The sequence below is a fragment of the Eurytemora carolleeae genome, unplaced genomic scaffold, assembly GCF_000591075.1.
Source record: "Eurytemora carolleeae unplaced genomic scaffold, Eaff_2.0 scaffold74, whole genome shotgun sequence".
Classification (NCBI taxonomy): domain Eukaryota; kingdom Metazoa; phylum Arthropoda; class Copepoda; order Calanoida; family Temoridae; genus Eurytemora; species Eurytemora carolleeae.
The window spans coordinates 260,516-274,574 of NW_019396090.1; the positions used below are offsets into that span (position 1 = coordinate 260,516).

Sequence of the window (14,059 nt, forward strand, 5' to 3'; positions counted from 1 at the left end):
ATCTTGGTATATTAAATATTCTTCTTCTGAGCAGTTTCAAACTTAAATTTAAATTTAATTCTTCTGTCAAGACTGCTATGAGAAGGGGATGCTGTTAGTATACAAAATGTTACCAACTTAACTATACATTTGACTTCAATTAGACAGTTCTTACTTTTTTTGAACTTCTTTTACAAATATAGGTTTATTTACGAAAATTCTAAATCTTATCAAAAATATTAGTGAAATCAGGTTCCAATTTCGCCATAACGGTTTGTAAAAAGGTTTTGCGAAAGCCGAGTTTTTTAAATAAAGTTCCAATTTATTTTTTAATTAGAGTTTAAATTGAAAGTTCGAAAATGTTCGTGAAAATAAACAAAATTTCGCGAAAGAGATGGAACGAAAATTTGGAAACCCTAGTTTTGTACACTGCAGGAAGTAAACTGCTTAATACGTCCCACATCATATTAGACCGTTAATGGGTCGAAATTACGATTTTCGGGACTAATCAGAAAATAAAATTAGAATGAACCATTTTGAAAAATAAAATAAGGCTTTTATAAGAATTTTCTTGTGGAAGATGAGAAGTTTTTCGAGTATTAAGGGTTTATTTTGGTGTTAAAGCTTGGAGACAATTTAACATCATATGGGACGCTCTGTATTTATATCAAAGGCAGCAAGAGTTTTGTTCATGGTCATTTGACCAAATTTATCTATTGTGACACTTCAGGTGTTGGGACATTTCATAAAAGATATTATATAGGAAGACATTTAATAAATAGGACATTTCATAGATAGGACATTTCATAGACAGGACATTTCATAGATAGGACATTTCATCGACAGGACATTTCATAGACAGGACATTTCGTAGACAGGACATTTCATAGATAGGACATTTCATCGACAGGACATTTCATAGATAGGACATTTCATAGACAGGACATATCATAGGACATTTCATAGACAGGACATATCATACACAGGACATTTCATAGACAGGACATTTCATAGACAGGACATATCATACACAGGACATTTCATCGACAGGACATTTCATAGACAGGACATTTCATAGACAGGACATATCATACACAGGACATTTCATAGACAGGACATTTCATAGACAGGACATTTCGTAGACAGGACATTTCATAGACAGAGAATATTTTTCATAGTTAAAATAATTTTTTTTTCTTCTTCCAAGAAATCTTTTCTCATAAATCATACCCTCATCTTTCTATGATCTATAGCGCCCATTATGCATATCTTTTCATTAAACTGATATCATAATGTTGATATCTTGTTAGTTTAGACACACATACATTACGAAACAATATATTTATATGCATTGATATAAAAAATATTTATCTCAAACTGGTCACATTTTTTAAATTGTGACGAAATCTTGTTAGTTTTATCCCAAAACCTCAAATTGACTCTGAACAACCAAAAAAATGCTTTTCTGTCTATGAAAATATTTATCTATGAGTTTTTTTCTGGCCATAAAAAATTTGCTCTGTCTATGAAATGTCCTACAAGTCTATAAAAAGTCTTATCTAGAAATGTCCTGTATATAAAACATTCTGTCTATGAAATGTCCTGTCTATGAAATGTTCTGTCTATGAAATGGGCTATCTATGAAATGTCTTGTCTATGAAATGTCCTGTCTATAAAATTTAAAAAAACTCTAACAAAGATTCCTTGTAATTTAGTTTTGAAAAGTCGAAAGTCTCAATTTGATAATGTAAAAAAGATTGCTATTGTAAATTCAAAATATAGTGGTCTAGAGGCAAGGTGATTATATCTATCAAAATAAGTAGCAAATGGCAAATATTTCAGTTGTTTGTATTGATAAGTAAATTTATATCCAAACCCTAAACGAAGTAAGCAAAAAAGAATTAAAAAATAAGTTGTAATCATTGTCCTAGAATTTATGTCTAACATTGAATAGAATTGTGGGGTTGCTTTTTCACTTATTAAATGAATATTCTATGAGAAACGATTTGAATTCTAAATATTTTACAACAATATTTCTAAAGTTGGAAAAGAGCCAAGCTTTTATAAATCTGACCAGTTTTAAAACATTTTCATTAAACAAACATTTACAATATAATTTATATATTAATTTATGAATTCAAAATAATTTACATAGTAAATGTAGAATAAACATGATCATTGATATTTTCTGGTATAATCAGGTCTGGTAGTGTTTAGTCGGTCTCTCATTTCGCGCCTAGGTTCTCCCTTTGTGAAAAGATTTTGGGCAATGTTAACAATTCTCAGTATTTTAGGTGCAGACGTATCTGAATCAAATTCACTGTCTGGTTTGGAGTAAGGACTGTTTTTCGATGTAGACCTTCTTTCTAATTCTCTTCCTCTTGGAATAAGCGGGGTTGAGGGACTGTCATATCTCCCTCTTTCCCTTCTTCTGGCAAGAATGCTATTTGCTTCATTCACTGATTTTGCTAGATTATGCATTACTTCAGTTTCATTATGCTTAGAAAGTGACCTGTTTCTTCTATTGTTACTTGAGTGGACATCTAAGAGACTTGGTCTACCTTTGCTTCTATCCCGCCCGTAGTAAATAGTTCGAACTTTAGGCTTAGACTTCTGTCCTGAATGTCTAGTTTCAAGAAAGGATACCTGCTTCTCTGATGTTTTCCAGTCAAGGGTGTCTTCAATTTTAATCTCTCCTTTAACATCTTGTATTATTTCCTCAACAACTTGGGATGTATTAACCACAGCCATATTGCTACCCTTGATAATTTCCTTGCCTATAAGAGATGCGCTGTCTGAATCAGGGAGGAATAATAAGTAGTTTGAGTATGGAGATTCATCTTCTTTTGTTACTGGGTCCAAAGAAAAAAACCAAAGGGTATCTATTGTCACTGTATGAGCAAATTCCTTAGCTTCAATGGAATGTATAAGAGTATCAGGCCAGTCTTCAACATCCTGTACAAATTGATATGCTGGATGTGCTTTGCTACAAGTCAAATGTGTCATGAATTGATGACTCACAACAGAATGTAGTTTGGAAACTACTTGGAATGCTGTTCTTTTGTGCTCCTCGGTGTTATTGTATGGAACAGTTGAGCCCATGACGTCAGTATAAGACATTGTATACAACTTGTTAGGAAAAGAGACCGAGGATGTAGCATATTGTTGAAGGGTCAGGGAGTATGAACCTTGGAAAGTTAAAGCAATTTCCCAGCAGCTTGGATTGTATTCTATGGTATAATTATCAGCAATAGAAATTTGTATTTCAAACTGCTCCGAGTTTTTCTTAATTTGACTTATATTTGAAAATTCAAAAATATTATCAAATGTAAACTTCTCTTCACAGCATGCACTGGAACTCTCAGATATCATTATCTCTGATTCCGCCAAAGCTTCGAAAACAGTAGAAATTGGGAGTAACAAACTTTGACATTCTAATGATGCTGATGTATTTATACAAACTGTTTTCAGAGTACGTTCATAGCTTTGCGTTGCAAAGGTTGGTCTCAATTTCATTATAGTTCTCTTAAAAACATCAAGCCAAATATTGCACTTAGAGCTGCTGTTTTCATTTGCAAGCATTATTTTAAGGGTGTTTAGGTCACAAATTTGTTCAGGTATTTCTTCAACAAATTCTTCTCTTTCTTTTATTTGGGGAACAGTTTGCACTGCCACCACTTTGAATTCTTGATGGATTAACATTTTCCCCTTAGCAAACAAATATTTTGTTGTTGGAGCTGAATAAATATTGTTCATAACATTTATCTGAGGTTCAAAGATTTGTACAAGTGAAAAGAATATTACATCACAATATCTCTGAAAAAGAATAGGATTATAATGAGGAACATAAAATTTACCAATGATATCCGTCTTCAGCAGGGGCTGATTTAAAGTTTCCTCAAAGCTAAAACAAACTTTATCAGCAAGTACAATCAGAGCATGTTCTTCAGTCCAGTTGTGATCAGCCATATCAATAAGAAAACCAGCTTCACTTGTTAAAAGACTGTCTGACGCCCAATTTAGTCTTAATGGTAGGATTGGTTTAGATTCTGGTTTGCAATTTGAGACTTTTCTTATAAGCTTTACTGTATTGTTGGGAATTTTCGTATATGATTCTTGAAACCATTGAATGTTAAGGTGAGCTTCCTCTTTGGCCTGAAACATTTCAATGGCACTTGTTTGTTGTGATTTGCAGTAATATGGATATTTCCGTGATATATTCATTGCTTTTCCAAGTTCTATATTCTCACATCCCAAATAACAATGCTCAACTGAAATAGCAAACTGGCAAGTTTCAAATTCAGTGATTGAGAAATCTAACTTGTGATATCCCTCTTCTGGTGATTGACATTTGGTCTGTTCATTCACACTGGAGAGAATGCATGGGGCAGTAATTATCACAGATTTAAATGATTGTCGTACAATCAATGGATTAGTTTTTAGATCAATCAAAGTTATTGATGAAGAAGGCAACATTGTGCATTTTTCCCACAAAAGGATTGGTGAAAAACATACGGTTGAGAAAAGGAAATCATTGCAGTATTCTCTGTTTGCTTTCCTTAAATTGTTAGAGGCATCAATTGATGAGACTGCTTTAAGATTGGACTTGGAGTATGCAGAATAGTTTACATTCTGCGACTTTTCACGGAAATTAATGTGACCTTTAAATGAGGAATTTCTGGAAAATGTTCTCTTGGAGGATTTTTCCAAAGTTTTGTTTTGCATAGAAACAATTTCTTCAACATCACACAGAGGTATAATAAATGAATAAGACGGACACAAATGAGGTTTGCAGATAATGGAATGATCAATTACATCTAGAAGATTTTTTGATGAAGTCTTTATATCTGGAATCTCACAGAGACAGACATCAGGGACTTCTTCCAAGACCTCATAAGCTTGGTGCAGTTCTGAAAAGTCTGAAGAACAATATTCTTTGTTAATAATGAGTTTGAAAGGTGTTATTCTATTTGAAATTAGAGCTAAATCTAATGCTAAATTCATAAAACTTACAGCTATTTCATTAGGCTTGGAGAGACGAGTAAATGCAGTTCTGAGGCTTTTGCTTCTTTTAAGATTAGGGTCCCAATATCCAGTACTATCCCCAATATCTTCTTCTCTTACATTGGCCACTGATTGAGGATGATGAAAGTTTGTTATTGTTTTATCTGGATTGTACTTCAAATCCTCCAACTTTTCACAGGTGTTAACCACCTGAATTTCATAATTTTCTAAAGTATTCATGCATTGATCATGCATACGAACAAAAGCAAGGTCAAGGTTAACTGGCAGAGATTCTATTTCATCCAACTCATTCTCAACATTGTCATTAGGTACAATGGATTCAACAGCAATGATTGGCAGCGGTAAGCTCAATGGAAGGCAATTATTTTTTCTTGCAGGCAGTGGTGTAATTGCTATTGCTAGTGATGGAATAGAACCCTTTATTTTCAACTTGGCATCATATTCCTTAAGTTGGCGTATGAAACCAATATTGGGATGTATAATTGGACGCTTTGACCTAACAAACTGGAATGCATCTTCAAAGCTAAGTCCATGATATTTCATGAAGTATGCTATGCATAATGTTGCTGACCTTGATTGACCAGCTCTACAATAAACCATGATCTTTCCACCGCTCAAATGAACCTGCTGGATCTTATCTGCAACAAGGTCAAAGTAAATATAAAGTTTACTTGCAATCCTGTCTTCAACAGCAATTTGTATAGTCTCCTGCTTCTGGTAAGCAACAGTAGGCAGCTCCAGGGTAGCATTTATGATAGATGTTATTCCAAGGTCCAAAAGTGCTTTTGATGTTACTGCTCTAGCTGCTGACAGGTACAACTGCTCCGTTAGCTCTGTTGGATGGGTCTTGTGGAACTCCTCACTATTGTTCCGCATCATGATGCTGCTATCAGCTGCTTTTCATTTCCTGAAAAGGAATTTATGAAAAATATGAAATATATGAAATATACTTATTTATTTTTTATGAAATCATTTTACCAACACGGAACTATTGACCAGTTTTACACTCTCTAGAGCATTTATATAATTCAAGAGAAATTATCACATTTTTCATCATAGACTGAAGCATTTAAGAGTACCATTATGAATTTGACATTCAACTCTATAAAAAGAGGGCCACTTGAAATGATGTCTACGTATAAAAACGAAAAGATATTTAAGCTTTTTTAATTACATAAATATTTCCCTTTTAACTTGCATTGAATCTAAAGTAATTTATTTTTATTAATGCTAACTTTTTGATATTGTTTGTTTATATTACTATCTATTTATCAATGTACTGCATGCATACTGTTTTGAACTATTTTTGCATTTGAAGTACGCCTGCTACATGGCCTGCTACAACTATAATGTTAAGAATAATTCAATGGCCAGGTTCTTTGATTCAATGCCAAGTTATACAAAATAATCTTTTCCCAATCTTTCTGATTTTGTAAGTCATATTTCTCTCTTTGTGTTTGTATTTTTCAAAAAACTGTCTTAAAACAATTCTTTTGTGTTAATAAGGATAAAAAAGAATATTTTAGATAAGACGAATACTGTCCTTAGACTAAATTCTTTAGGCGGAATGTGAGAGGCAAAGCATTAATTTAGATCCCAGTATATAATGGTGAAATGGAGACAGTTTTCAAGATAATATAGAGCTCATACTTTTGTCAGGACGAAATAAAAATGTAATATATTTAGTAGAATTAAGTGAATTAGAAAAAAATCAGTAAAAAAAACACATTTGGTTAACTAATTTCTAAGTATTTTTAAATTTATTTACTAAGCATAAATTAACATTTTTTCATGAACACCAAGTTTTAAATATCTGTGATCTCATTCAAAAATAATAAAAAGGTTTAAGATATGTCATTTCTTTGTTGAAGTAACTGCTTTGAGCAATTGAAAGACATGATTGCTTAAACTTAAATCGTTTTGGTCAATGTGCACTGGGATAGAGTGTGCACTGATTGACAATTTATGAAGAATAACAATAATATCAGAAGGAAAGAATGACGTCTTAAAATGCCTGCCAGCAAAAACGTAGTTTAGCCTCGAAAAGATGAATAGAAAGATAGCACATACATGTCTTCGTTTAAAATATTTCAAGGCTAATACGCAAAAAAAAGGTATATTCGTAGGCAAAAATAAGCCGAGAATTAGGCCACATATTATATAAGTTCAAGGAAGGAACTCATCATGAAAAATAGATTTTGAATGAATGCTGACTCATGACTAGCAACTTTTTTTGCAGAGACTAAATATAAATTATGCATATGAACAAGCTTGAAAATGGGGGGGGGAGATTTTACTTAGGACATTAGTGGCCGCGACCCCCCCCCCCCTTTGAATAAAGTATAAATCGGGATTAATTTAAATGTAATTTGTTAACTTTAAAACTCTAACATTCTGCATGACATTTTTTGATGTACAATATTTTTCGAATCCATCCATGAAATTCATGAAAGAAATCGTTCTTGAATTAAAAACACTAGAAAAAAGGAATTGAGTCTTTGCCATAAACTTAGATTTTCTAATCCCTATATTTGTTCAACCCAATGTCGTATACCTTGGATATTTCAAATTATATACCTTGGATATTTCAAATTATGAATTCTGTTAGATCAAATAGTCAAAGTTTGAAAGGCTAACACCATCAGGTTGCAAAGATATATGAAATTGGAAATTTTGAGCTTGTGGCAAAGACTCAAATTCCTTTACTCAAGTCCTTTAAAAAAATATTGATTTTTAACATAAAAGTTATTGGCAAAAAAGTTCCACTGCATAAACATAAACAGGGCTAACTNCTATACCTGTGTCTACTTGTATGTATACTGGAGCACTGAACAAAACTTGACCTGGCTCAGGATAAGTCTAACCTGCCTTAGAAACTGCTGGGCACGGTAAATTAGATGTCCTGGTTAAAATCCAGTGAGTCCATTTTTACCCGTTAAATGTAGATCTTTTGTATCTGCTAGCTTTTACTTTTTTGTTGGGTCATAAATTTTGAATAAAAAAGTTCCTAAGTTCTGAATGAGAAGGAACATATTCTGATTCAACATGAAGAACTTTACTATATAGTTAGTTTTACGTAAGGGAGGCTGCAGGGAGGCTGACCCGCACACAAACTCGATTCTTTAACATCCACAATTATACTCCTACGCAGCACACAACACAATTCAGAGACTAAAGGTATAACCAGAAAACTCTGAAATAGGAAGACGACTTTTAGAATCAAGTTATGACTTTAAAATTTCAATAAGGAAGAGACACAGAAATTGTGCATTGTAAACAGACCCATTTCACTAAATTAGTGATTTAATAAGAGTCTAATAAAACTGTTTGCTTTGTAACAACATTAAATATACTTATCTATTTCTAAAATATCGTCTTAATTTTCAATTGTATTCCGGTCATTACTGTAGCTTTAAAAAATCATTTCTTTCATTTTTTATCTTGGCTAATTATGCAAATTTTGGTATTTAATCTTAATTTACAGGGCTCACTCCCAAGGGTTTCCATGTTCGCAAAACTTTTGCGAAATTTTTGCGAAAGAAAGCGCAATTTTTTGCTTTCGTTGCGCTACATTTTTGCACGAAAAAATAGCACTTTGCGCAATCATTTGCAAACTTCATTTAGCGCGAAATTTCGCTATTCCGCTTTTGCGTTATTCTGTTTTGCGCAATTTTGCGGAAGAAATTCTCACTAAGAGGTTGATTAAAGGTGTAAACTGTATAAATTAGTTATCTATGGGAGTGCACTATGAGAAATTTTGTAAAAAATAAGTTTGCGATAATTTAACAAAAGTTTTCCAAAAAAATGATATTTTTCGCTGGAAACTCTGTAGTCTATATACAGTTATGAGTTAAAAACAAACAGGATGAACCGCTATGTAAGAGGTATACCCACTAAACCTATTAAACAATTTCGTCAAGTTTTAGGTCTAAATATTCATAAACCAAATTATGCACCGTGGTAGGCGATTGTATCAATACAAAGAAGACGACTTTCGAATTAAATTTTCATATAAACTTAGCTGTTAAACAACATGGATACACATTCCAAGCTTTTTAAAAATATTTTCATTTCATTTTCGTTTATATAAACGCTTACCACCGTAGTTTATCAAAGCTAATAATTCCTAACCTTGGTAATCGAAAATAAGTTTGAAGTTTTTAAAAAACTTTTTGGATTTTAAATTTTTACTAAAAAAGGTTCCAAATAAAAGATGTTTTAGTAAACAAAATTGCATATTCAAAAGATTTGGCTTTCGTTACATTTTGTCAACTTTTGATCCCCAGAAAAAGATACATGCAACAAAAAAACAGCAACATTTATCCGAAAAACGACCGATTTTGATAAGATTTTACCATATATTTTTCCTTACAGTGATAACCATAAAACAATGGAATAGAAAGATAACATCATAGCATCTATATACTTGAAAGGGGGTGACCGGCTATTTAACGTATTTGAACTGAGTATGCAGTGTTGTGGAAAGCTTTTTTGAATTCATTTGAGACATTTAAAACATTTTAAAGATCTGTAAATCCAAAGTTTTTCTCTAGACACTTATTTAATCGCTAATTTAGTTTTAAGCCCTAGATTCAAAGCAAAAAGACTCAGAATGCCTCATCTCAGAGTTACCCGTAACAGACATGACAGACATGACAGACATGACATTGAGCAATACTTTCGTTGAGATTCACAGGGCCAAGATTGAGATCAAAGAAATCTGGCCTAGATTGATTTGTTATCAAACGTTGAACTGTGGGTTGGAGTTGTTCCCTGGCTATCAGGTGGCATGGGCATTCTTGTTAATAACCCTAGCTCACTAGCACTTTGGCTCTCATTTAGGGAGGAGTGTGCCCTTTTCATTAGCCTGGGTGACGGGTGTGTTTATTAGATGTTTTCTCTGGACTTTCACTATAACACCCCCCGGCCACCCATGAGTGTCCACAAAAAAATGCAGTCCAATCGGTTCAGCTGTTTGGCCGGCCATACGAAACATATATATATATATCCACAGACACAGTGTTTCGTCCTATTAGGACTCATCAGTATGGCTCTATTCATCAGATTTTGATTTTGTATATATATATATATATATATACGAATGTCTTGTTTTATTATGTAGATTACATGAAATATCTAACATTTTATTAATCAATTCAATTTCAAATCCTAACATATAAATTTTTGAATTCATTCTTGAATTTAACAGTTATTGTAAAATTAAAACTTTCCATGCATGTTTTGACTGGACATAAAATTATTTAAACTGTTTCTTAACTAACCGAAGAAACGTTTTACTCAGATCAGACATGTTTACAAAACAACAGCTTACATAGTTTTTACATGTAAACCATGTGAAAAACTTTCCATTCAATGCCTATTTCTATAATTCTAATACTAACTCAAGTCCCAAAGACTAGATCAATAAAAACTACAACAATAAATAGTGTACAGTTTCAAAATAACATCTGGATTATATAGAAATCTTGGCTAAAGGAAAATTCTTTGAAATAAAAATTGATCGTATTTTTTTTTTTCTTTGATCATTGAATTTTAACTTTGCAGAATATTTCATAAATGTTTAAAGTTGTTCATAAATGGCAATTACTATTAATCTATTATTTAGGAAGAAAAGGCATTTAATTTAACATTTTTCTATTCGAATATTTGCACTAAATTTCAGCTTAGTAGAATTAGACAAAGGAATTGAGTCTTTGTAACAAACTCTGATTTTCTAATACCTATATTTTTTCCACCTGATATTTGATATTTCTAACTTAGATTTTTTCTTCTAACAGAATTCATAGTTTGAAATATCTAAGGTCTACGGCATTGGATTACAAAGATATTGAGATTAGAAAATCATATGTTTGTGACAAAGACCCAATTCCTTTTCACATTTTTTACCTTGCATTTTCTGACAACCTATTCTGCACTTGGAGAAGGCATCTTAAATGATTCATCCTTGATCAAAGTTGGGAATCGGGAATTGTCACATGGGGGGTCACTTGAAATTACATTCCCTTTAATCAAACTCAAGAAATAAAATGACATTGATTTAACAGAAAAGAAAAGGATAATACATCTCTAACATTTTATTTAGCAAAATGTTTGCATTCAATTGTTTACATATAAATGCTAGAAATTAAATCATTAAATATTCTTAAAGACGCATTTTTTTAATCTTAGGTACTTATAGTCCTAAGCTTAACATCATTTTGGAAAATAAGTTTGTTATTTAAGTTTAAGTTTAATCTACAGGGTGTCCCACATCAAACTAGACTGAATCAATGGGTCTTAATTACATTTTGGGGGATAAATCAAAAATTTAAGAAGAATGAATCATTTTAAAAAAATTAATAAGGCTAATAGAAATTTTGTTTGCAGAAAATGCTAGATTTTTTTAGTATTATGTGCGTATTTTGGCGTTCAAGATTGGAGATAATCTAATATGAAATGGGACGCTCTGTAAGTTTGAACTTGGAACAAAGCTTGTAAAATATGTCTAGAACATCCCAGAAGTTTAAAAACGAATCTTTAACTTGAGAACATTTCGAAAAAAAAGTTTTTCCCAAGTTTGAACATCTTGGAACAAAGATTTGTAAAAAACTTGACTGAGTTCAAACTTGCACATAAACTAGGAAATTTAAATTTTTACAAGATTTGTAAAGCTCAAATTTTGTGCTAAAGATTTGTTCTAAGATGTTGTAAAGATAAAACTAGACATAAACTTGGATGAAAAACTTGAACGAGTTTGTTACAAGCTCCTTATACTACCGTGACAACCAGAAAAATGTAGAATAGGAAGACGACATTAATGCAATGCTGAAGTGCATTTGATGTTAAAGTTGCAAAGCAAATAGCCTTAAATCTGACTAGTTATTAAATCACTAATTAAGTGATATGTATAAAAGATCTTTGATCTAAGGTTACAAGTTTTTGACTTCATGGACTATAATTAGTTGACATATATTCCTAACATTTTTCGACTTTTTGCAAAATTGTTTTAAACATGTTTTTCATAACAAGTTAGCAAAGGAATTGAGTCTTTGAAACAAACTCTGCTGTAGACCTTTGATATTTCAAACTATGAATTATGTTAGATTAAATGATCCAAGTTTGAAATATCAAAGATTTACATCCACCAGTTGCAGAGATGTGGCAAATGTTTGTGGCAAAAACTCAATTTTTTTGTCCTCTGATTTATGAAGTTTATCTGTCCTCTGTAAAATGATAAGTTCTTGAATGTCGTCTTCTCCAAAAAAATTCTCAAAAATTCTCAATGCACTTTTTCGCGAAGCTTATGAAGATACCTATAAAAGTTAAGACCAGTGTTTATTTGAGTACACCCCCTGTAATTTCCAAATATGTTTTGGAGCATTCAAACATAATTTTCATGAATAATTCGACATATACAGTAATCATTCGCATGTGGATTAGATCAGTATAAATGTTATTATACATTTTACCGCATTTTGACCAACATTATCTACCTATGATTCCACCAACAGAGGAAGGTTAAGTTTATCAACGTCCCTTGGGACAGTTATGTAAAATAATCACCCGGTCTGCGAAGTTTTCGAGAAAAAATTCGCGCATTTTCATCTAAAAGAAGACAAAATTGTGTAAAACTACTCTTGTGAAAAATTAAATATTTTACTTAACCACGGGTAACCATAGATAAATAAATAAACATTAGCTCATGTACGCAAAATCACCAAGAATTGTACAGTCCGCGAACTCATACTTCTAGGGGTCAAAGTGTACTTCAATGATAAGCGGGGTGGTTTGGTGTTTTAATGGATTTCATAATTTATCAAACCACTCAGGAGTGAATTTTATTTTGAGAATATCAAATTATGAGCAATATATCATATTGACGTGAACTGAAGAAGGACATGAGAAGAACTAAACTAACTTAAATTTCTTTTTACAGAACTCATGTACACCACAAGTACTCAAGGACATAAGAACAGCCAATGTTCACAACCGACCTAGTTAATCTATATAATAGGCATATCTTTAAAACATCTCTGTACATTTATATCTTTCAAGATGAAAAATGTCGTGTTATGCGCAATCTATCTTTATCTATGCGGGTAACCCTTGGTAAAGCAAAATCCTTTTAATTTCCCTGTAAAGTAGTTGTAAATAATTAATAATTACCCAATCAATAATTTTGTGAAATATACTGATGTAAAACTGTTTTTTTTTGTGATCTTAAAAATCTCACTTGTCTTAAATGGATTTATAGTATACAGATTAATATTTCACGTTTATTTAATCATGTGTAATTATCAAAAAATGGTTATATAAATGAATATTTCACGTTTAATCATGTGTAATTATCAAAAAATGGTTATATAGATTAATATTGTACGTTTAATCATGTGTAATTATCAAAAAATGATTTTATAAATTAATATTTTACGTTTAATCATGTTTAATCATCAAAAAATGGTTATATAAATTAATATTTCACGTTTAATCATGTGTATTTATCAAAAAATGGTTATATATATTAATATTTCACGTTTATTTTTTGTAATCATCACAAAATGGTTATATAGATTAATATTTCACGTTTAATTATGTGTAATTATCAAAAAATGGTTATATAGATTAATATTTCACGTTTAATCATGTGTAATCATCACAAAATGGTTATATAGATTAATATTTCACGTTTAATTATTTGTAATCATCACAAAATGGAATTGAATGCAGCCTCCAGGTTTACACTATTCATATCTTTGATTATAAATAAGCCTTTTTTATCATTATATTCCTTCCTATTCGTTTTCATCTGGTATTTAAAATTCATCAATATATCTAGTCCAATTAATCCTAAATAACGGATAAAATAGGGTTGAAAATAACTTTGAAAACATTATTTAATTCAGGGTGGGCGGGGGGAGGGAATAATACTACATTGGTTTAATTGAAATATTGAATTATTCCGTTGGGTAAAATCTTAAGAATGTATTAAGTTATACTGGTTATTTCACGAAGAGTCTAGTATTGGTCATTGGAACAAAGATATCGAAAGTGGAGT

General features: G+C 31.5%; 1 protein-coding gene across 2 annotated transcripts; it reads right to left on the reverse strand.

The window, feature by feature from the left end:
- Positions 1 to 2,083: 2,083 nt before the first annotated feature.
- Positions 2,084 to 7,899, reverse strand: LOC111718392 (dual specificity protein phosphatase 18). 2 transcript variants are annotated; one of them, XM_023493969.1, is made up of 3 exons: positions 7,803 to 7,899; positions 4,993 to 5,911; positions 4,735 to 4,898 (listed from the first exon to the last, which is right to left on the reverse strand). In XM_023493969.1, the coding sequence occupies exons 2-3, from the start codon at positions 5,881 to 5,883 to the stop codon at positions 4,821 to 4,823; spliced, it is 969 nt and encodes a 322-aa protein (XP_023349737.1). In that variant the 5' UTR covers positions 5,884 to 5,911; positions 7,803 to 7,899; the 3' UTR covers positions 4,735 to 4,820. The 2 variants fall into 2 exon arrangements, with proteins under 2 accessions (XP_023349736.1, XP_023349737.1); XM_023493968.1 differs by having other exon boundaries at positions 2,084 to 5,911; positions 7,803 to 7,898.
- Between the last annotated feature and the right edge of the window lie 6,160 nt (positions 7,900 to 14,059).

Bases quoted from the DNA above. Each gene is read 5' to 3' on its own strand.
- LOC111718392 (XM_023493968.1), bottom strand. From the start codon at position 5,883: ATGATGCGGAACAATAGTGAGGAGTTCCACAAGACCCATCCAACAGAG.